Genomic DNA, 24,064 nt, shown 5'->3' with positions numbered 1-24,064 from the left:
TACACTTCAAAAGGCAGCTGGGAGTTGGCATCCTGGCAGAACCACGTGGATGTCTTCTCACGGCAATGAGAAAAGGGGACACCTTTTGTCATCTGAACGTGCCCAATCCCCAGAGGCCGGGCTGTCCGGCACTGTTGGCTTTCCAGGGGCTCGACCTCTGCCAGGACCCCTCTTGGCATAACAGGGAGCCCCCAAAGACACAGTCACTGTGGAGGATGGCCCCAGATGCAGGGTGAGATGTATGCCCGCCTGGAAATGCTGGGCTTCATTTGGGGTCCCATCAGGGGTCAGACTGGTGCACAGGGGCCTTGGGACACCTGGAAGGTTCCAGTCAAGTAACTATATGCTTCACTGAATGGACGGCCCCCTTCCTTCCCAGAAGCCTCCCTGTCCTCTGGAGGGACAGCCACTTCCTGGGAAAAGACTGGCTTGGGCACCTGGGTGGCTCAGTAAGTTAAGTGTCTGACTTACGCTCAGGTCATGACCTCATGGTTCGTGGGTTTGAGCCCCGCGTCGGGCTCTGTGCTGACCGCCTGGAGCCTGGAGCCTGCTTCGGATTCTGTGTCTCCCGCTCTCTCTGCCCCTCCCCTGCTTGTGCTCTGTCTCTCTCTCTCTCTCAAAAATAAATACGCATTAAAAAAAAAAAAAAAAAGACTGGCTTATTTTGGTCAAAAGTTTATGTTTGAATATGGTGTGGCTGGCTTTATCTTCTCCCTCCCCACTGATTCTTTCTGGAAGATGCAAACCAAATGCAGTTCTAACAGTGGCATTTCAGGCAGTGCAATGGGCGGCTGTGAGGAAGCTATTTCTGGGCTGAAGCAAGGAGGGCGGCGGGTAGGAGGACAGGGACTAGTGTCTGATGCTTGGGTGGCTGCCTCCTCTGAGGCCAACCTCTCGGGCGCAGAAGAACCGTTGCCTGCGCCCTGCCTCCCTGGCCGGCCCCTCCGCCCCTGCTCAGCAGACAGCTGGGTGCTGTGTGTACCTCTGTAACGGAGAGACAGAGGCCACACAAAGGGGGCGCTGGTGCCTGGTGGCCGCTGGGGACAAGACTGGAGTCACTCAGCGCTCCCTCGTGACCTTCCCAGGCAGTGCCAACCTGGACTCTCCGGCCGGCAGCTGCTCAGTCACAAGCTTTTCTTGGACCGTCTTCTGGGCACAGTTTTAACTGGTGACAGGAGTTTCTGGTTCCCTTCGCCGGTTCAGCCCAGAAACGTAGACGCTGACGTCCCTGGCTTGTGGTGCACTTGGGACAGAAGGGACTGGGCAGTCGGCCCACAGCTGGTGGCTCAGGAGTGGGGCAAGGAAACGGGCGGTGGGAGGTACACAGAAGGCACGGTTCAAACCCCACCTCTGACCCTTCCCAATGGTACGATCTAAATGAAGTCAGTGGGCTTCTCTGGGCCCGATATTCATCTGAGAAGTGGGGCTAAGTCTCCTAGCTCTGAGTCTCTGACCAGGGGAAGATACCTCAGTGTAGGTGCTGTAAGCTGATGGAGCCCCTCCAGACCTCCAGGGTAGGTACTGCTCACTCACTGGTGGGTGGAAAAAACCGGTCAAGGGCATGAGGTTGAGCTAGGAAGCAGCCAGGTCCTGTACTAAAGAGGCTGTGTGATTCGTATTCCACAAAAGCAAGGACCGAGGGACAAGTGGACCCCGATGGGTGCCAGAGGTGTGAGGATGCGAAGGGAGGCGGGCGTGAAACCATGTTAAGAGCCCCATTCCCTGCCCCAGCCCCAGGAAAGATTCGTCCCGGCCCCTGGCTCTGGGCTCACAGGCCACACTGACAGTTCTCAGTCAGCAGCCGAGGTGGACAAAGGCGACCAGTGTCCTGCCTGGGCTGGTCAAAAGCCTTTTGTGCCAGTCTGATCTTCTAGTCATCCCCTAGAAGGCCGGGGTGGCCACGGGACTGGCCACCTGCACCCTGTGGACGGGGGGATTCTGATTTCTCTCTCCCCCTCTGTGTGGTTCTCGCTCTCTGGCTCCCCAATTCCAGCGGCTTCTCTTCCCAGTCTCGGAGCCCCAGGTCTTGCTGAGCAGACAGAGGCCACAGTGAAGGGGAGAAGGGCCCAGAGTCCTTTGTAGAACAGTCTGGAAAAAAGGATTAGACACCACAGCCTATTCAGGTGTGGGTAGAGGGACCAGTGGGAAGAAGACTGTTGGCTAATTCTGGTAACCCGTCTCTGCATTTTATCCAGTTTGGGATTTGCAAAAGCCCCTCTTAATTGTCTGCTTGCGAGTAAAGGGGGGCTGGAGCAGAAAACTCTAAAACCGAGGACAGCCCCGCTTGGAGGGCAGGCTTACAGCTGCGTACATCCTAGGGTTACGGCGCCAGAGGCGTTAAAAGATTTGTTTTTAGTTTATTCTGAGAGAGAGACAGAGAGAGTGAGTGGGGGAGGGGCAGAGAGAGAGAGGGGGAGAGAGAATCCCAAGCAGGCTCCGCACCGCCAGCACGGAGCCCGATGCCAGGCTCGAACTCACGAACCGTGAGATCATGACCTGAGCTGAAACCAAGAGTCAGACGCGTAACCAACTGAGCCACCCAGGCGCCCCTAAGAGGGTCTGATTTTTAAAGACCTGGCAACGAATCGCTGAAGGGAGCACAGGCCTGGTCTCTCGGTCCTGCCCCTCCTCAGCCCAGGGGCGGATTATGTGGGCTCATGAACTTTGTCTCAGCTTCCCCAGGTTTTAACCCAAAGTTGTAGCTACTGAAGCACAAGGTCAATGATGCTCATTCCTACACGTGTGTGTGGGGCTGGCAGATGGCTCAGAGTTCAACAAAAGTCAATCCCATTCCTTAGCGCTGGATGAGAAACGCTAACCAAGGGTGAGAGTCTCCCTGGGTACTGAGTACTGAGTACATCATAAGACTTCAGACTGGAGGACCCTCACCCCCATGATGAGGCCACAACGGACACCCAATCCTTCTGTCCGCCCAGCCCTGTGAGCCCCGTGGGACCCGTCTTCCCCCCTACTTCCGGTCCATCTGAACCAGACCAAGTTTGAGCCATCCCAGCCTCAGGCATGTGGAGGAGACCCAACCCGGCTGATGGATAAACTGTCCTGTGATTGGCTTAGAGGCCATGTGAGCCGGTCTGAGCCAATGAGACTTGATTCCGTGACTCCTGTGGAAGATTCTCTTCCCACTGGAGTCTCAGACAGAAGAAAGCAGAAGGCTGAGCTGATGTCTGCCATGTTGCCACCCTGAGGGACAGTGTGTTCAGGAAAACAGCCAGAGGTGGAGGGAATGAGGCAAAGCCCTGATGACAAGGCCTGGATCCAGCTGAGCCTGAAGCCAGTCTGACCTGGGAATTTTTGGTCCCTTAGCTCCCAGTCTTTCTTCAGTTACTTTGAGTTTCAATTGCCAATGTTATTACTAATTAATACATGGCCAAACAGTGCTGGGACTCAGAGGAAGCCTTTCTGGTTCCAAGTTCCACCCTTCAGTAAGTATTTACGGCTAACCAGAACTGGGGACTGCACACAGGGATTGAGGGCCAAGCAAATAAGCCACGTGAGGCTGGCGAGAGGGGCTTGGGAAGGAGCCACGCGTTCACGCACATGCTCCAGAGGGCGGCCGGCCTTTTCCAAGAGCAGTCACAAGGCTGCACGTGTCCTGGTTTCCCCTCCCGGCCACCAATGCTGAGCGTTCAGTCGCTTCACAGGGTGAGGGCTAGCCGAGGATTTCCTAACGTAACTGGCTTTGTAAAGGGTGAGGTCCCCGAGTGACACCCCAGTGCCCCTCCCCACACACTCCCGGTGGCCACCTCCTTTCACAAAGCTTCTGCCAGAGTTTGGGAGAAAGAGAGGAAGAGGGTAGAGCCAGAAGGCCCGGAGGGAGGAAGACCCTCTCGGGAGAGACATCAAGGCTACAAGACAACAGCGTGAGCACGCGCACCCTGCAAATAGTTCGAAACGTGGGCTCTGGGGCCAGGCTGCCCAGGTTTGAACCCTGGCTCTGCGCCTTAACAACTGGACGTCCTTAGGCAGCTGCCTTAGCTTCTTTAACTGTAAAACGGGAATGACTGTGTCTCTACCTCCCAGGGGTACGGTGGGGACTGGATGAGATCATCTATCTGCAGGAAAAGAACCTGGCACATGGTAGGCCCTTAGCAGACATTAGCCAACGAGACCAGAAGTTTTAACCCTCTACCTAAAGGGCTGCAGGTGTCAATGAACCTGAAACCGTATGTGTGGTTTTCCTCTGCCCTCAGAGAAAAGGGCCTACAAACTCTCGGAATCTCAAAGGAGTCTTTTGATGTAAAGACGCACTGAAGTAGTTTAAAGTCTGGTTGAGGGGCAAGGCTGAGTTTCTTTCTTGTGTGCTCCCCACAGCAAACAGGGCCTGACTGCCTGCATGTATTATGCAGCAGTGAATACTTAGTGGAGAGACGGGGGTGGTGTGGGAGTCAGCATGGGAACGCACTGATCGAGCGGACCAGGGCCCAACCCTTCAGATGCTCCAATCTCTCCCACCAGTCTTATTTGCTGCCCAGTGACAGGCCCCCGCCGAAGCCCCGAGCCTTGGCTACAGGCCCCGCCCCCTTTCCACCCTCTCAGCCTTACCCAAACCTCTCTGCCCAGGGAGCCCCTGAAGGAACTCAGCATTCAGGTACAGAGATGAACTCAGAGTCGAGGGCCAGGCCCGATGTGCTCCGGGGTTAGGCCTGTCTCAGCAGGAGATGGTTAGTGACAAGCCTGGCCCTGGAGCAGGTGCCCAGAAGTGAGAGGCTGTGTGAACCACCAGGTCAGCCGTGAGCGAGCAGCCCCACACTCAGGAAGCACATCACTTACAGTCGCTTGATCCCAGACTCCGGCTGGGGGGACATTCTCGGGTGGGCGACCGGTGGAGGTTGGGGTATTCGATTTTCCTCTTCTATTTCTTCACTGGAAGGAGTTGAGAGGTGTGAGATAAGACAGTCAAAAATTCTGTAAGAGCTGGAATATTCTAGAAGGGTATTGTCTGATGGTCTGGGAGGGCTTGTACTAGGAAGAGGGGGACCTAGGAAGATGGCCATAGTGGCCTGTGCCCCAACAGTCTCTTTGCCTGGGGGGCTGGCCTCTTAGCAGTGGGCGTGGCCAGTAAAGAGAGAGGTCAGCCCTGGAGGCAATGCCTATGGTCTCTTTGGCCCAGCTGGTCAAATGTGAAGAATTTCAGGAAAGGAACCCACATCTCAGAAACGCAACCTTCAGTTTCCTCTGAAGAATCTTGCCACACAGAACCTGTCCTTGCCAAATGCTATCTTCATACCTTTATGGTTTCTTCCATCTCAACATCTCCCATACCTGACTAGTACCCTATCCTTTAGGGAAGGGCCCAGTTCAAATGCCACCTCTGCCATGAAGTCTTCCTGGTTTCTACCCCATCCCTGAGAAGTAAACTCTCCCTTTGAACAGCCAGTGCACACAGCATCAGTAAAACTCTCTTATGTGCCAGGCTTACAGTGGGTTTTCAATAAAAATACGCGGCACTGTGTCTTCTGTGCCTCTCGTTTTCCCTACTGGAGCAGGGACCACATCTGGTGCATCTGTCCTTCCTTCTGGCTCTCCACTCAAGAAGTATTTGTCGCATACCGACTCTGTGCTAAGCTCTATCCTAAGTCTTGGGAACTTAGCCGTGAACAAGACGAATGTGGTTTCTGCTCTCACGTTGTTATAGTCTGGTATGGAAACATACAATAAAACAAGCACATTAACGAACAGGATTTCAAAAAGACGGTGAAGGACTGTGAACTGGGTAAAGTGACAGTGCCTGGGACAGGGCACTCCTTTGAAAGGGAGATAATGTGGAAGGAAGGCCTCTCTGAGGAGGTGACCTCTGACCTGAATCCTGAGTGACCAGCAGTCAACCATGGGAAGAGTCAAAGAGAATGTTTTCCCAGCTACAGGACCAGCATGTGCAAAGGTCCTGAGGTAGAAACAAATGTAGTACGTTTTGAGAAACCAATAGAGGGGTAGTGTGTATAAAGCTGAACCAGTATGTACAATCGAGGAACTGGATTTTAAATGTTATTTTAGTTTAACTCATTTAAACTTAAATAGCCACTCAGCTAGTGGCTTTCGTAGGAGACAGTGCAGCCCTAATATATGCAAGGAGGTCACGGGCCATGAACCGAATGAACAAATACTTAGGCTGCACAGCTCTGCCATCTCTTATCTGCAAATTTCTAACATCCAAAAAGCTCTAAAAACAAAAATTCATTTTTTGGTCATTCATTTGGTGGCAACACCTGAAAAACTCTCATGAGGCCGATGACCGTGTTTATCCCATGTCGTATGAATATTCACATCTTGGCCACAAAAATATTAGCGTGTTTGATTTGGGGGGGCCGCCGCAGGGCTCGCTGGTGGTGTGCGTTATGTATTCCTTTCTAACAGCTGGGAAGTGCTGAATCAGAAAACGCACCTGGGCCCAAGAGTTTCAGAAAGGGATCGTGAACTTGTGCGTTAGGTGCTTCCAGACAGGGTCCCCGGAACGGAGACAGATGCAGTCTTTGTCCTTCCCAAACTCCACACAACCCCAGCAAGGAGCCAGCCCCGGAGCTCCCGGGGACGCTCACCTCTTATAGTACGCCAGCTCCTCCTGCAACAAAAACACCTTGGACTTGAGTTCGTTCCTCTCGTGCAGCACGTCCCGCAGCTCCTGCAGGGTGAAGCGGGGGCGGTTGGGGTCCTTGAGATCCATGGCCATCTTCTCCGCCTCTGAGACACACTCCTCTCCGCCCGGCTCCGTCTGGAGGAGGCAGAGATGCTGCTAATGAATTCCTGGCGGCCACCAGCACCAGCACCCACCCCGCATCCTGCCGGAGCCCGAATCTCCCACCCTCCCGGGGCCTCGCAGCTTGCCAAGGGCGCTATTTTAAGAACTCGCAGGCGGCCTCTGCTCACGTTCTGTGCAGTCAGCATCGCGGTGGAGACGAAAGCCAGCGGCCACCTGTTCATTGTTCGCCTTCTCAGCAGCCGGCCCTGCCGTCCTGGTGCCTCCCCACCTGACTCAGGGGTTTATTACCAACACCACTAAAAGGTGTCCAGGGGGAAGAAACAGCACGCCCCAAATGCTGCCGCCCCCACAGATCTGCTTTCCTTGTCCCATATTCTCTCCTCGTATTCTTATGAAGACCTTTGCTAATTTGGCCAAAGTTGTTAAAATCAGAGCTCATGCCCAGTTTTCTCTTCCCTTTTCATTTAACATGGAGTCGTACAGGTCTTCCCATTTGTTCCTGGACTTCTGGTCAAGCCCCGTCATCTCCAGTGGCTGAGGGATCAGAGGGAGCCCGGGGGAAGAGGCAGGTGACATCACAGCAGGTGTGCACGGGCGGGGCATTTCTCTTTCCACGCAGGTCCCTCAGATGGACCGGAGCGTGCTAAGTCACCTGCTTCAGGCCAGACCCTAACCCCATCCTCCCTCCCGTTCTCACAGCAAGAAGGTTTTTAAAACAAAACAAAACAACACAACTGGTAAGAGACACTTAATATAAAACCGACCATTAAAAATACACTTCGGGGGCACTTAGTACATTCGCGGTGTTGTGCAGTCAGCAGCTCTGTCTAGTTCCACATGTTCATCACCCCAAAGGAAACTCCATACCCACTAGCCGTTACTTCCCAGCCCTCCTCCCCCCCAGACCCTGGCGACCACTGTCTGCTTTCTGTGTCCGTGGATTTGCCCTTTCTGGACATTTCAAATAAATGGAATCAAACAGTATGTTTCCTTTTGTGTCTGGCTTCTTTCAGGTAGCGTCGTGTTTTCCAGGGTCATCCATGCTGTAGCAGGTCAGTGCTTCGTGCCTTTTCATGGCTGAATACTGTTCCGCGTAGGGATATGCCATGTTTTGTTTATCCTATTACCCACTGAAGGGCATTTCGGTTGTTTCTACCTTTAGGCTATTGTGAACAGTGCTGCCACGAACATCTGTGTACGAGGATTTGTCTGAACCCGTTTTCAATTCCTCCGGGGGGATACCTAGGGGAGGAGCTGCTGGGTCACACGGTCTCTCTCTGTTTAACTGTTTCCTACAGCAGCTGCCCCACTTTACGTTCCGTCAGCAGCGTGGGAGGGTTCCACAGTCTCCACATCCTCTCCAACAAGTGTGTTTTTCTCCTTTTTTTTTTTTTTTGATAGCAAGGAAGGTTTTGCAAACTGCCTCCGAGCCAGCTGGCCAAACCTGCAGGGGTTTCTGACACCCTTGAACCGCCAATATCCCATCCTCAACTAGAAGGAGTGGACAAAAGTTCAGGACCACAGCAGGGAAGCTCTGGAACAGGGCAAAGTGGGGTTGAAACAGAGACACCACCCCCCTGCTGGAAATAAATCCCACAGCAGCATAGGAGGAAATGCATGCCGACCCAGACGATGACAGAAGGCCAGCAGGTTGAAGGACCCCAGGAGGCAGAGCTGAGATGCCTCCATCCCGGGACAGTCAGCACAGGCTGTTCTGGGAAAGGACACTTGAAAGGAGACACCACTCAGCAGGGCAGATCAAGTGACAGAGAGTCACCCAGCAGGCACAGGTGGGGGAAGTGGGTCTGACCAGGAGTCAGCACGGAGCAGGGGAGGCACCCGGCTCCAGCAGAAGATGGAAATATGCCATCCCCAAGCCCTCTGGGCAATGGAGCGGGGCCTCGTCCCACCCAACAAGTATGGACGACTTCACGTCCCAAGAAGGTTCTCTAGGTATCTGCTGATGCCACACCTTCAGGTGGGCTGTGTCCTCAAGGGACATCTTCAGCGTCTGCCTCCTACAAAGCCACACAGTTGGACAGTGTCCTCCACCCAAGACCATGCATGGCAAGTGCCTTGTATGCAGTAGGCACTCACTAATGCCAATCCCCTTCTCCTGCCCAGGTTAACCACAGAGCATCTTTGGATGTCTGTAATAAACACTGAATAAATAATTGGGATCTCGATAAATACTGGATGTCTCAATAAACATTTCAGCATTTATTGAGCATCACCTGTGTGCCTGCTGGGCACTGAGCTAGTGAGATGAGTCAGCTGGGGTTGGAGGGAAGATACACATAGACAGAAACTTACAAAGTCCTATAATAAGAGGTGCAAGGACATCAAACTCTAACTGGGAAGGATCATGGAAGACATTACTGCAGAGGTAGTCTCTGTGCATGGGGTCTTGACAAATGTGTAGGAGTTCACCAGGAAGTCTGGGTGTCCCCCCAGTGCCCCCCCCCCAACATTTTGTGTGGCCTTCACTGTGTTCTAAAACTCTTTAGAATTAGTTCCCAAAAGTTTTTTTTTTTTTAATTTTTTTTAATGTTTATTTTTGAGAGAGAGAGAGAGAGCGAGCGAGTGTGAGTGGGGGAGGGGCAAGAGAGAGGGAGACACAGAATTGGAAGCAGGCTCCAGGCTCTGAAGTGTCAGCACAGAGCCCGATGCAGGGCTCAAACTCACGAACCGTGAGATCATGACCTGAGCCGAAGCTGGATGCTCAACCGACTGAGCCACCCAGGTGCCCCTCCCAACCGTTTTATATCAGGAGATTTCACACGATTTGGGTCTTGAGCTTCATTTTGGAAGAAATATTGGAAGACTGGGTTACACTGGGTCCACTCGGCAACACTGGGCTGGTGCTACATAGCAGCTATTGCCTTTTATGTGTTCTTTCCGTGTCTGCTCCCGCCCCACCCCCCACCCCCCGTTCCTCTGTGCCTGGACCCCATAGGCACGGCAGCCCCTGCCGTGGACCCAAATTTCAGGCTCACACACTCCCTCCAGCCTCTCCCTTCCCAGATAACTCAGGCCCTGCCATTCACTGGGGCAAGTCTGTGCCTCTCTGTGTCTCTGAGAGGGGCCGTCTGGCAGGGATCCACACCTCCTGGGGAAGGCGAAAAGCCCTTCACGAGGGTTCCCAAATCCTCACTTCCCAAGAGGCCTTTGGGCAAGCTGCCTGATCCCCTCTGGACCTTCATTTCCCCATCTAGCCCTTGATAATCCAGTAATACGTCTAAGCTCTGTTTCCGCCCAGGCACTGGAGACCAGAGATTCCCCAGAACACATGCTCTCCGGACCCAGCAGGTTCCCACCCACCCCCGTGGGCTGTAAGCACCCAAGAAATGGAAAGGCTTCCTCAGACCTGAGTTCTTTTTCTCTGGGGAAGGGATGTTTCTTTAATCAGAGCAGCAACCTCATGCCCTAGAGCTCGGGGGATTCCCAGACAGGTTTGCAAAAAAGTCCCGACTTCTGGGACCGCTGCCTGAAGTGCAGAAGAGGGAGAGTGTGGGGCTCCTGCTCTTCCGGAGGCCCTGCAGGTGCCAATGTAGCGCCTCGAGCAGCCCAGGACTGGCCTGTCCTGAGAGAGACCGCGAAGGTTCTTCCCACCATGGAAATCAGGCCCATCGTTGATGGGTCTTCTAAGTTTACTCCACGAGGGACCACAGAGGTGGCTGGGGTTATCGAGGATTGTTCACTAGTCCCCGGAGGCACTCTGGGCACAGCTTGAAGGAGATGCCCTGAGGCCCCAGCTGTCCCCAGGGAGGCCCCAGAAGCCAGCTGACAAGCAGTGGGGCCAGACTGGCTTAAGGAAGGCCACATCCTCTACCAGGGCCCTGCGTCCTGAGGCCCGGCCCCCTGGCCCCTCTCCCCCGACCTGGGCACATCAAGGCCACTATGCTCCCTCAGCTCCTGGCCCAGCAACGGGGGGTGACTCTGCCCTGGTCACCTTCAGTAACTCCAGGCCCACCATGCATGCATTCAGCCAGAAAACCGAGCTTCACACACCAGCCATCAGGCCCCTGTCTGCTTTCCCTGAGCACTTAAATAAACAAACATTTATTAAGATAACAGAATTTGAGGGGCGCCTGGGTGGCGCAGTCGGTTGAGCGTCCGACTTCAGCCAGGTCACGATCTCGCGGTCTGTGAGTTCGAGCCCCGTGTCAGGCTCTGGGCTGATGGCTCAGAGCCTGGAGCCTGCTTCCGATTCTGTGGATTCTGTGTCTCCCTCTCTCTCTGCCCCTCCCCCGTTCATGCTCTCTCTCTCTCTCTGTCCCAAAAATAAATAAAAAAAATAAAAAAAATAAAAAAAAGATAACAGAATTTGTAAGGCAGAGACATCAAGTAGGTAACTACTAGCTTCACAGTTTTCTTATGATTTTAGATGAAATCCTTTAGATAGGGATTTTCTAGAGGGTTCTACGTCTACCTATGAAAGGTAGAAAAGCCTCCAGTGAAAACATGAGAAACCGGACAAGCTAGAAAACACGCTGACTGAGGGAGCCAGAGAGGACCACGTGTTACGTGATTCCACGTCCCTGAAATGTCCGCAAACAGGCAGATCCAGAGACAGAAAACAGATTCACTGTGGCCAGGGGCTGGGGGAGGCAGAGATGGGGAGTGGCTAGTAATGGGTACGGGGTTTCTTTGGGGAGTGATGGAAATGTTCCAGATCGTAGAGACGGTCGTACAATAGAGTGAACATAGTAAAACCTGTTGAACTGTATACTTTAAGTGGCTGCATTGTATGTGAATGTCTCAATAACTATGTTATAAAAACATATAAGGAGGCTTATTTACCGGTGGGCACAGTGAAAGACAGTGATGCAGCTCAGAAAGGATCGCACGAACCGAGGGGGAGAACCGGAGTAACCAAGGCATTGATGAGAACTGATTCCTCCCCACCTCTGGATTCCTCTGTAGCTCCCATCTCCTCTCACCGCTCCTATGCCAGGACCAGCCCACCACTCCAGCTGCACCTGTTCCTTCTCCAGTCTGGCTCGTGTTCTTTCTCCTGCCTGGAGTGGCCTGCCCCACGTTCCTCCCTAGGCATCATCCTAGCTATCCCGTAAGACTTGTCTCAATGACTTGAAAACCTGCCCTGTGCTCGCTTCTCCATTGAGGATCCACCGTGCCCTCCTCCGGCCCCACGGCCCTCTATCCCTGCCACGCTAGCTAGCTGGTCTCCTGAACCACCTCAAGCTCACTCCCCTCATTTTTCAGATAGGAAACTGAGCCCCAAAGAGATGGATGGGCCCCAGATCCCGCGGCAGCAGGTGGAAAGCCACCACAACCCGCAGCTTCCCTGTGTGAGTGACAAGTATCTCGAACCCTACTCAGCTCCGAGGGAGGGAGTCAAACTCAGCAAGGACGCCGCAAGTTTGGGAACAGACTCCGCAAAGCAGCCCAGCGGCTTAGTCATAACTGCCACCTGATTTTACTCCATTTCTGTCCCACCCGCTTGGTGCCAGCAGGGGAAAGTGAAACGGACAGGCAGTTGGGCCAAGGAGACGTGGCATGTCCCCGTCCTGTCGCTAAACAGATGCGGCGCAGGGCTCGGTGTCTCGTGGCTGGGGTGGTGTCCCCGGGACCTGGGTTTGCGGCAAGCCCCGCCTTCCCAGGAGGAGCTGGGCCTGAGTTCTCATGGGGCACAGGGGGCTGGAAGAGGGACACCAGGGGAGGAGGGGGGGTGACTGCCCTCAGCCGCGCCTAGTGGTTATTTCTGGCATCTGTCTCCTCCTCACCCATCCCACTGCCATAGATTTGGCACAGACCTCGCCTTTCTTGTCTGGACTACTGCAAAGGGCTCCCGACAGCCATGTCTGCCTTCAGCTCCTCCCCCTCCCAAGAGCCCTCCATAGACTCCGAGCTGATCCCACTCCTCCCCTGCTGAACCCTGTGGGGGGCGCCACAGTCCCCACTGCTCAGAGTCTTGTGTGTGGCCTTCTGGGCTCCGACTTCCCGGTGCTGTAGACGACGGCTGCCGTCTCTGTCTGCCCTGCCACCGTTTCCATACTTGTCTGGGCTGGGTCCTTGCCGCTGTCCTCTGGAGAAACTCCCCCTGCCCACCTCCGGTGCGTGCGGCATGGATGGGCACCGTGGGGCGTAGCCATGTGACTCAGGAACAGACACCCCATGCATATTCCGGACCTCAGGCCACAGTGACTGGTTCAGCGATGGGCCGAGGAGAGGGTTTCCTGAGACTGGCTGGGAATTTGGCAATTTCTTTTCACTGGGGTTGGTATACTGGTAGAGTACCAGGGGCCACTATATGGCAAGAGCCGACTTGAGAACGACACCGACACAGAGGAAAGCAAAGCTGAGAGATCTGATAGCATCATTTGGGCCCCTGGAACCAGCTATACCTGAAGCCATCATTAACTCAAAGCTTTTAGCTATACAACCCAAAATTCCTCTTTTTGTTTTTTTCTTCCTTAAACCACTTTAATTTAGGCTTCTGTCACTTTTAGCCAAAAAGCAAGCCCTAACCTCTCCCTTTTAAGGCCTCTTTCCCTAACCTCCCTAACTGTATCCCAGGTACCTGTGCTTCAGAGAATCTAGAACTGTCTGGCCTGAACTCACGAGATATCTAACGACCGTGCTGGCATTTGAGCCAACCTGATTGTGGGCTCATCTGTCTTCCCTCCCCTACCTGTAACCCAGGAAACTAGCACAGTGTCTGCAAACCTGAAACAGTCAGTAAATATTTGCTGGAAGAAAGAGTAAGCCCCGAGCCCTTCCAGAACAGTCCACTGTTTTTCTGAAGCAGCACATCCACCTTCCACAACTACCTATCAAAATCTTAGCACTGTCAACACTGACATCCAGCTGAAGGGACACCTCCTCCATGAAACTGTGCGCCACCCCTGTCAGGATTAACTGCCCCACCTCTGTGTTCCTGGTACACCCCCCGGGGGCACCTCTCTGGGGCAGACCCCTCTGGTGCCCCGTGTCCAGATTTTAGGTGTAGCTGTGGTGTAGTTCCAGCCGTGGAAAAAGGCCCCCTGCCCCCCCAACCCCAGGCACACATCGCACATCTTTCCATTTCTGCCCTGAGATCTGCTCTGTAAGTTCTGCCCGGGATTGTCGGGGACATAACACCCCCAGAGGCCACCAGCTCACTGGGGGCGGGTGCATGTGGTTGAACGTTCCAAGCCTTTCTCCCCCAGAAAGACACTTCTGTGTGTTTCTCAGAGGTCCCAGCAGGACTGAGCTCCCACTGCAGTAACACCCCTGAATCCACTTTCCCTTCTTCCCCGTCTCATGCCCCTGATCTCTGGGGTCACCTCCCAGGTAAACCTCCGGCCCATTTTCCTTTTCTCAAGCTCTGCCTCAAGGGAACCCCGAAGACAATCTCTTACCACGAAGATAATCCCCTCCCACCTTAAGTGGCTGTGGGTGTCCAAGTCTGTCTCCTGCACTGGACAGTAAGCTCTTGGAACCTCCACAGTACTCAGCACAGTGCTTCCAGGTAGAAGACCAAACCCCACCCCGTGGCCTCCCTGGCCTGCAGCACCAGCCCGTGCCCATCTCTGACCTCACTCAGACCTTCTGCCTCCCCCTCACACTGCATACCAGCCACCCTTGTCTTCTTAGGCTCCCCCGATTGCACTGCAATTTCTCCTGCCACAGGGCCTTTGCGTGTGCCACTCCCCTGCCTGGAACTCACTCCCACTTCACTGTTTACTCTCTCCTTCTTTTGATAACCTCTTTTTAAAAAATGCTTACTTATTTTGAGAGAGAAAGAGAGAACGAGTGGGGGAGGGGGAGAGAGAGAGAGAGGGAGAAAGAGAATCCCAAGCAGGCTCCGAGATGTCAGGACAGAGGCCAACTCGGGGCTCAATCTCACAAACTGTGAGATCATGACCCGAGCCGAAATCAAGAGCCGGACGCTTAACTGACTGAGCCACCCAGGCGCCCCTTGATCACCTCCTCAGAAAAAGCCTTTTTGACTCCTCCAGACGATCACGGTAATCAATAACAACAGCCAACACTGTAAGTGAACTAACTCACTTAATTGTCACGATGACCTGGGGCTAGACTGTTATTGTTCCCATTTTAGACATGAGGAAACTGAGGCACGGAAAGTCTCAGTAATTTATCCAAGGTCAGGGAGGTAGTAACAGGCTAGATTCGGAGCGAGTCGGACCAGCTCTAGAGTCCGTGTAGTTAGCCAGCTACAGGCTATAGCTCCCCCCTCAGGCTCCTCCCACTTCCCCTAAGTGTAGCCTTGCCCACCTCCAGCCGGCTCACAGACCTACCTTCCCACTTGGCTTCGGTGGCTGGCTTCCCGCTTACCTCGGGCTCCTCCTCTCCATTCTGGCTGAGTTCACCCTGCAGCCTCTCTCGCAGCTTCCCGAGCTCTGCCCGCAGGCTGCCCATCTCCTGTTCCTTGGTCTGCAGATCTGCCTCTAGTTCCACCTTCTGCTCGATCAGGGCCTTCCCCTGGGCCTCCACCACTGTGACGCGGTGCCGGAGGTCGTGGTTGATCTTCATCAGCCGCGTCTGCTGCTGCTGCAGCTGGAGAAAGAGGAAGGCCGTTTTTGGGGCCGCCACATGCAGTAGCTCGTGTGGTGCACCGCACGAGGGCAAATCGCCTACAGGCGTGCCATTCGCACCGGAGACATCTTGCTTTGTTTGAAGTCTGCTCATATTCTTAGAACTGCCGAGGCCAGAAACGCTAGGATAATCTGATGACAGTTGGAAGAGAAGTGTTTCGTCAGTGTATTACGACGACTTCCGAACGGACAGAAGTAGCATGCCTTGGGAATGGGGCATCTTTTTCTAATTCCGGCGCAGACGCCGTCCGTCCGGGTCTCTAGAGCAGCCTGGACCGTGCTGGCCTGCTCCCGGAGGGGCACGACGAGGCGGGGGGCTGACGGAAGCATCCGGGCCAGAACAAAGCCTGACTGGGCCTCGGCACCCCCCGGGGCGTGGGAGTGGCAAGGTCACGGGGCAGGCAGCGCCACGTTCCCTCCTGGGGCAGCGCACACTCGGCCGAGGGTCGGCCCCGAGGCCGCCGCCCAGAGCCCACGGAAGGACAGAAGGGGGCAAGGGGACCGCTGGCCCCGAGGGCGGGCACGGGGCGGGGGCTGCCACTCACGGCCTCCACGTCTTCGTTCTTCAGACCCAGCTCCCTGTCCCTGGCGCGAATCTCGTCCCGCTGCTTGTCCACCACCTCCTTCAGCTTCTTCATCACCTGCCGCTCGCGCTCCGACATGCCTGCGGCGGGGTGGGCGAGGGCAGCGGGTGAGCCCCGCGTCCCCCGTCCCCGGTCCCCTCCGAGCTCATCCCGCCTCAGGGCCCCGGCCGCCGCTTCGGGCTAGCCTCTCTGTGCCTCAGTTTCCACATCCACAAAATGGGAAACATAGTACCTACCCCACACGGCCGCCGTGAGGACCGATTCAGCGAATACACAGGAAGCGTGGGAGACAAAGCCAAGGGGTGCTGTCTGTTCCTGCCGCCCCCGGCCCCCGGCCCCCCGAAGTATACAGTCGGCCCCGGGAGGCAGGGCCTTGCCTGCCCTGTTCACTGCGTATTCCCTCGGCTAGCACGGTGCCCGGCACACAGCAGGTGCTCGCTGAGTGATCTAGGGCGTTCATAAACCGTGGGGACGGGCGGCCGCTGCAACACGAGTGACAAAATCGGACAGCCTGAAGCATCAGAAATTTATTTTCTCATAGTTCTAGAAGGCAGAAGTTTAAAATCAGTCCAAAGTCAAGATGTCGCCAGGGCTGTGCTCCCTCCGGAGGCTCTAGGGGAGGAGGAGTCCCTTCCCTCTTGTAGCTTCTGGGGGCTCCCAGTGTCCCTGGGCTTGCGGCCACATCACTCTGGTTTCTGCCTCCGTGGTCACAGGGCCTCCTCCTCTTCTGTCTGTGTCAGACCTCTCTCTGCCCCGCTCTTATAATAAGGACACTTTGATCGCATTTAGGGCCCACCTGAATCATTCAGGATAACCTCCCCTCTCAAGATCTTTTTTTTTTTTATTTTTTTTTAATGTTTAGTTATTTTTGAGAGAGAGAGAGACAGAGCATGAACAGGGGAGGAGCAGAGAGAGACACAGAATCCGAAGCAGGCTCCAGGCTCCGAGCTGTTAGCACAGAGCCCGCCATGGGGCTCGAACTCACAAACCACAAGATCCTGACCTGAGCTAAAGTCGGACACTTAACGGACTGAGCCACCCAGGCGCCCCTCCCTCTCTCAGGATCTTAAACAAAATTGCATCTGTAAAGATTTTTTTTTTAAGCTTATTTATTTTTGAGAGAGAGGGTGAGCAGAGCAGGTGCAGAGAGGGGAGGGACAGAGGATCTGAAGCGGGGTCCACACTGACAGCAGAGAGCCGGATATGAGGCTCGAACTCACGAACTGTGAGATCACCACCTGAGCGGAAGGCAAGCTGCTTAACCGACTGCGCCACCCAGGCGTCCCGCAACTGTAAACATTTTACCCTACGAGGTAACATCCACAGATTCCAGGGATCAGGACCTGATATTTTGGGGACCATTATTCAGCCTCCTACAAGCACTGGGGCTGACGGCTAATCCTTGCTTCCCAGGAGCAGTGGTGGTCAGCCTCAACCACAGACTAACAAGAGAGAAACATTCTCCCTTTCTCTCCCTACATGATTCCCTCCTCCAACCTGCTCCATTCCATCTGAGTCTTTCCCGCTGAGAATCTCCCCTCTCCTGTCCTGGATATGCCCAAGCAGGTGGTCGACACCATGAACAGGCATTTGTGCAATGTTGCAGGGGCCACAAACCCAGGTAAGACCTGGGCCTTGCTCCTGAAGAACGTGAGACTTTCTATAACAGTCACAATGCGGACGTCCTGGAGGGCAGCCATCCTGCCTCAACTGTCTCTGTATTCTAGGGCTTCCCAAGGGGTAGACGCTCCAGGCTGATGCGGTCAGGACCCATCCCCCGCTGCCCCCCTCATTGCCAAAGCACGACTCACTCCCACCAAGCCCACTAAGGAAAAAACGCTTTACATCCTTAACCGATTTCGGTGTTATTTCCAGAAGTGGGTATTATTATCACTGTTGTTGTTTTTAACATCAGTCCCGTCTTACACATACGGAAAACTGAGGCCCAGGGGCGCCTGGGTGGCGCAGTCGGTTGAGCGTCCGACTTCAGCCAGGTCACGATCTCACGGTCCGTGAGTTCGAGCCCTGCGTCAGGCTCTGGGCTGATGGCTCGGAGCCTGGAGCCTGTTTCCGATTCTGTGTCTCCCTCTCTCTCTGCCCCTCCCCCGTTCGTGCTCTGTCTCTCTGTCCCAAAAATAAATAAACGTTGAAAAAATAAATAAATAAATAAATAAATAAAAAGAAAAACTGAGGCCCAGAGACAGACTTGTTCAATGTCGCACAGCCAAGCCCTGGCAGAGCCAGGGCTCCAACCCCGGTTTTCTGACTCCGAGTCCCATGTCCTCTCCAAGATGCCACACTGCCTTCCTAGAGCCTGCTTTGGATCCCATGTCTCCCTCTCTCTCTGCCCCTCCCTGCTCACACTCTCTGTCTCTCTCTCTCTCAAAAATAATAAATTAACAATAAAGATTTACAAAGGGGGGGGGCACCTGGGTAGCTCAGTTGGTTAAGTGTCTGACTTCAGTTCAGGTCATGATCTTGCATATTGTCAGTTCAAGCCCCGTGTCGGGCTCTGTGCTGACAGCTCAGAGCCTGGAACCTGCTTCGGATTCCATGTCTCCTTCTCTCTCTCTGTCCCTCCCCCGCTCATGCTCAGCCTCTCTCTCTCTCTCTCTCAAAAATAAATGAATACTTAAACAACAAATAAATAAAATCACCTGCACAGGAATTCTCATCTCAGAGTCTCCTGGAAAAACCTGACCGAAACTGTACTTAGAGCTCATCTCATCCTCGGAAAACCTTACGAAGTAGAATTCCTGTTCTCCTCGTTGTTACGGCAGAAGAAGCCTGAGGTACGCGATAGCTGCTTAACTTATGCAGGGCCACACGGCTAGTTGGTGGCACCCAGTTGGTGGCACCTGGTTGACACAGTCAGGCGATCGTGGGGGCAGAGCCCAAGCTCCTGACGTTATCGGCAAGTGTACAGGCTAGAAGAGCACCCCCCCCCCACCAACCTCTGTCCATCCGGAACCTCAGAATGGGATCTTCCGTGAAAAGAGTCTCTCCAGATGCAACTGATGAAGACGAGGTCACGCCACACGAGGGGGGCCCTAAATCCTAGCACCGGAACCCTTAGAAGGGAAAGGAGACGGGGCTTCTGACACAGACACACAGACCACATGACAGTGGAGAGGCTGGAGGGACGTGGCCACAAGCCAAGGCACGCTGGTGGCCTCCAGCAGCGGAACGAGGCTCCCACACCTTGACTTTGGACTCCTGGCCTCCAGATCTGTGAGAGGACGCATTTCCGTTGTTTTAAGCGCCCCAGTTCATGGTGCTTTGCTACAGTAACCCCAGGAAACTCAACCGCTCTGGCAAGCTTATGCGGAAAGGCCCAGAGAGGGTGCACAGCTGAGTCTTTACTGAGCTAAAATTCATACCAGTCACTCTCAGCTTCCACGTAAGGCTCGGCTGGTAGGACCAAGTCAACTTAATCGCCCTCAGGGACATCTTTTACTGGGCAGCTCCAAGTCTGATGCTCCATACACTTTGTTCTCACCAATCCTAGGAGCCGGGAGCTGCTGTTCCCATTTCACAGGTAAGGAATCTGAGGATGGGAACGGTAGGTGCCCTTCCCCGGTGACCCGGTTGGTAAGGGTGGGGCTGGGATCTGAACTCTACCTGGCAGTCTCTGAGAACACGATGCCTTATATTATGGGGGGGGGGGGCACTGCTGTTCTAGGCTGCTCTTCAGAAAATGGCTCTGTGGTCGGTTTTCCTCCTCTCCTGGTTACGGAGTTGTTTGGCCAGAGCCCAAGAATTTTTTCCAGACCCTTGAGCACATCCCTACCCCCGCCCCCCACATCTCCCTAGTCCAATGGCTTTGAGACCTGCAATTCATTTCCGCATATGCTAACAAGTAGTTTTTCTTTAAAAAAATTTTTTTTAAATGTTTATTTATTTTTTGGAGACAGAAAGACAGAGTGTGAGCGGGGCAGGGGCAGAGAGGGAGAGAGAGAGGGAGACACAGACTCCGATGCAGGCTCCAGGCTCTGGGCTTTCAGCACAGAGCCCAACGTGTGGTTCGAACTCACGAACCGGGAGATCACGACCTGAGCCGAAGTTGGATGCTCAACCGAATGAGCCACCCAGGCACCCCTAACAAGCAGTTTTTCTCGTTGCCCTCCAGCCGACAAAAAGGATTTCCAAAAACAAGGGGCAGGGACGTGCTCTTTAATCTGGAGACTTCCAGGGAGCAGGAGACGGCGGACAGTGCCCTGTGCCCCGTTAGTCTAATAAGCACTGTCGCAGATGCAGGGCGAGCTCGTCTACACAGGCTCTCCTGGCCCACTCGCCCCACACCTCACAGCGGCGCCCTCAAATCCTCACTCAGCCCCTGGGCCTTGCCCCACATCTCAAGGAGCGCCTGGCACACAGGTCGAACGTCACGGGCTCCGCCTCCCTGCAGGGACCCCTCTGCCCAACGTCTGTTCCTCTCACAGGTGGCAGAAATGCTTTTGTCCGTGCTGTGTTCCCATGGTTTCCCGTGCAAAATAAAAATAACCGTGAAAGGCATGCCTGGCATCTGCCCGGTCTCTCCACTCGGGTGGGGGTTGTGCTGAGTGGAAAACCCAAGCCTCCCCGAGCTAACCCTTTGGGAGTCGGACCCACGCTAGATGCCAATGAAGGGCGTCTCAGATGGTGCCCATGGGGGCTAAGCCCACAGGGGTCTGGAGAGAGAGCTGAGGCAAAGCTCCCCCACTCAGAGCGGACAGACGTGATGAGGTGCACAGGAGCAGCCGCCCCGCGCGTTCACGGCCACGGCCTGAGGCCCCAGGTGCCTCTGGGCAGGCAAGGGAGCTCCCGGGTCACCCCCAGAGGTCCCAGACAGAAAGGCAGCTGAGGGCTCTTCAATAACCTCAACGTAGTTACCCACACAGCCCAGCAATTCCACTCCCAGGTATACACCCCAAAGCACTGAAAACACACGTCTGCACAAAAACTTGTGCTGGAATGTTCACAGCAGCACTATTCACACCAGCCCAGAGCTGGAAACAACCCAAGTGTCCGTCGACAGATGAATGGATAAGCAGAAAATGCGGCCTATCCGTAAGTGGGGTGCCGCTCAGCCATAAAAAGGAGTGAGGCTCGGACAGCCGCTACGTGTGGATGAACCCTGAGGTCACCATGCCGAGTGAAAGAAGCCAGACACAAGAGATCACCTATGAATCGATCCCATTTACATGAAGCGTCCAGAAAAGGCAAATCTACGGAGGCAGAAAGCAGATCAGTGGTTGCTTGCGGCTGGGGGTGGGATGGCAGCGGGAAGAATCGGGTGATGGTGGTTAAGGGGGTTGGTGTTTCTTCTAAGGTGATGAAAATGTCCTAAATTGTAGTGATGACTGCACAATTCTGAGTAGGCTAAGAGCCACTGGCCTGTACATTCTAAATGGGTGAATCGATACCTCAGTAATGCAGTTATAAAACAAATCACAGCAAATGTTTATCTGGTGCTTACTACGTGCCAAGCCTTTTACATGCAGCAACTCATTTAATCCTTATGATAATATTCACATTTTACAAATGAGGAAGTCGAATTACGTAAAGGTAGATAACGTGGCCACAGGTGAGATCCGGTGGAGCTCAGATTTGGACTCGGGGCAGTCTGGCTTCCGAGTTCATGGCCTTAACTCCTCCGCTCTACTGCCTTGCCGTTCTTAACAGACAAAGAAGCAGATCTGTATGGATATGGAAATTCTGCAAGGTACAGTAAGTGAAAAATCAAGGTACACTATATCCGGTATGGCATCCTGGACCGGATGCTGGAGCAAGAAAAGGACATTAATCTAAAACCTGGTGAAATCCAGATAAAGCCTGTGGGACGGTTCATAGTAACATGCCAATGTGGGTTTCTTCGTTGTGACCAATGACCGTGGTGACATAAGATGTCACTCTCAGGGGGATACTACAAGCGGCATTATGGGAACTCTCTGTACTATGCAACTTTTCTGTAAATCTAAAATTATTCCAAAATAAAAAGGTAAAACGAAAACAAAAAACCCAACAACCAAGGCGCCAAACATCTAGAAATAGTTACCATTTGTGAGGGGGTGAAAGGGGATGTTTTCCTTCTGCATTTGTGTCAATGTGGACATTTGAACACGCACAGAAAATCTGCAGAAAGACTGTAAAGGGGTTTTTCCAGGGCTTCCTCCAGGCAGACGGCTTGCTTGGGAACAGGAATTAGCAGTGGAAGGGAGATCGAGTTCTCACCACAGTTTTGCACTGTTTGATTAAAAAAATAATAACACGCATGCATTTTATTTTTGCTTCGAAAAGCTGTTTTTCATTTTGTTTTCTCCTGCAAGCAAAACATTGGGAAAGACTCCATCAATGTCCTCAAGTCTTGAGGCTGGACGTGGGGGCCTCAGCTGTGGAACCGCTCAGGCTCAGGTCTCCTTTGGCAGAAAATGTTAACTGAGACGCCCAAGCAGATTTCCTGCCTTCAGCTCTCGGGCCGTAGGCAATTTTTTGAGGGAAGAAAGTCAAACTCTGGCCCCACCTGAGTCCAGTCCTCGGCCGTTTACGTCCACAGGCTGCAGCAGGTTCGTACCTCCGATGCTCTGTCTGCTTGGCATCTCCCGGGGCTCAGCGGGCCAGGATCTGCAGGGCTGGGGCTGGTCTCCCCTCCCTCACACACGGACATGGCTTTACTAATCCACTGATCATATCCTAGAACTTTACTGTTTTGTTTTTGAGACAGAGAGAGAGCAGGCGCACGCGTGAGAAGGGGAGAGGGAGAGAGAGAGAGAATCCCAAGCAGGCCCCATGCTCAGCGCACAGCCCAACGCAGGGCTCGATCCCACGACCCTGGGATCACGACCTGAACTGAAATCAAGATTCAGACCCTCAACTGACTGAGCCATCCAGGTGTCCCTACTGTTTTGGTTTTGGTTTTCTCCTTACTCTGTCCATTAAGAGAGGCATGTTAAAATCTCCCACGATGATTGTGGATGTATTTTTTCTTAATTTCTGTCCACTTTGGGGGCGGGTGGCTCAGTCAGTAAGCATCTGATTTCAACTCAGGTCATGATCGCACAGTTCATGGGTTCGAGCCCCGCGCAGGGCTCTGTGCTGACAGCTTGGAGCCTGGAGCCTGCTTCGGATTCTGTGACTCCCTCTCTCTGCGCCCCTTCCCTGCTAGAACTCTGTGTCTCTCTGAAAAATAGATAAACATTAAAATTTTTTAAAATAAATTTGTCCACTTTTTAAATTATTATATTTAAAGTGTAGAATTTGGTGGCTTTTAGTATGTTCACAAAGCTGTGCAATCATTACCACTGTTTTCATCACTCCTCTAAAGAAACCTCATTCCCCTTAGCAGTCACCCCCCCCCCCCCCCCCGCCGCCCTTTCCTGACCTCCCTGCAGCCCTTGGCAACCGCTAGTCTGCTTTGTGTCTATAGATTTGCCTCTTCTGGACATATTTCTGTTCATTTTTGCTTTATTTCTTTTTAAGTTTATTTATTTACTTATTTTGAGAGAGAGAGGGAGAGAGCACAAGTGGGGAAGGGGCAGAGAGGGAGGGAGACAGAGAATCCCAAGCAGGCTCCACACCACCACACCAGTGCAGAGCCCGATGTGGGGCTCAAACCCTGTGAGATCATGACCTGAACTGAAGTCTGACACTTAACCGGCTGGGCTGCCCAGGAGCCCCTCACTTTTGCTTTATAAACTTTGAGGCTAAATTACTAGGTATGCACAAATTGAAAATCACATTTTCTTGGTGAACTGAACTTTTTATCATCACAGAGTGATCTCTGCCTTGAAGTCTACTTTATCTTACATCCATATAACCACACCAGCTTTCTTTTGGTTAGTGTTTGCACAGTACATCTTTTCTCAGCCTTTTACTTTCAGCCTTTACCAGAGAGGTCTCTTAGAAACAACATACAGTTGAACTTTTAAAGTCCTTTTTGACAGGGGCACCTGGGTGGCTCAGTCAGTTGGGTGTCCAACTTCGACTCAGGTCATGATCTCGCAGTTAGTGAGTTCGAGCCCTGCATCAGGCTCTGTGCTGTCAGCTTGGAGCCTGAAGCCCGCTTCAGATTCTGTGTCTCCCTCTCTCTACCCTTTCCCTACTCATTCTCTGTCTCTCTCAAAAATAAACATGAAAAAAAATTTTTTTTAATCCTTTTTGACAATCTTTATCTGGAACTTTTAGTCTGTTTACATTTAATGTAACTTCCAGTATAACTGGTT

General features: G+C 53.4%; 1 protein-coding gene across 8 annotated transcripts in view; it reads right to left on the bottom strand.

Moving 5' to 3' along the window:
• Window positions 1-24,064, bottom strand: part of RILPL1 (Rab interacting lysosomal protein like 1) — a 39,603-nt gene that overhangs the window by 4,268 nt on the left and 11,271 nt on the right. For 7 of the 8 annotated variants that reach the window (XM_006938387.4, XM_006938386.4, XM_003994587.5 and 4 more), the window contains exons 3-6: window positions 15,825-15,943; window positions 15,020-15,241; window positions 6,558-6,730; window positions 4,792-4,884 (exon numbers count right to left, since the gene is read on the bottom strand). In XM_006938387.4, the coding sequence (XP_006938449.1) occupies window positions 4,792-4,884; window positions 6,558-6,730; window positions 15,020-15,241; window positions 15,825-15,943 (607 nt within the window). Of the gene's footprint in view, window positions 1-700; window positions 2,089-4,791; window positions 4,885-6,557; window positions 6,731-15,019; window positions 15,242-15,824; window positions 15,944-24,064 lie in introns of those variants that run through there. The other variant, XM_045042068.1, reaches the window with a different exon arrangement.

Source organism: Felis catus, chromosome D3 (assembly GCF_018350175.1).
Source record: "Felis catus isolate Fca126 chromosome D3, F.catus_Fca126_mat1.0, whole genome shotgun sequence".
Taxonomy (NCBI): Eukaryota; Metazoa; Chordata; class Mammalia; order Carnivora; family Felidae; genus Felis; species Felis catus.
This window is presented reverse-complemented; position numbering and strand designations above follow the sequence as displayed.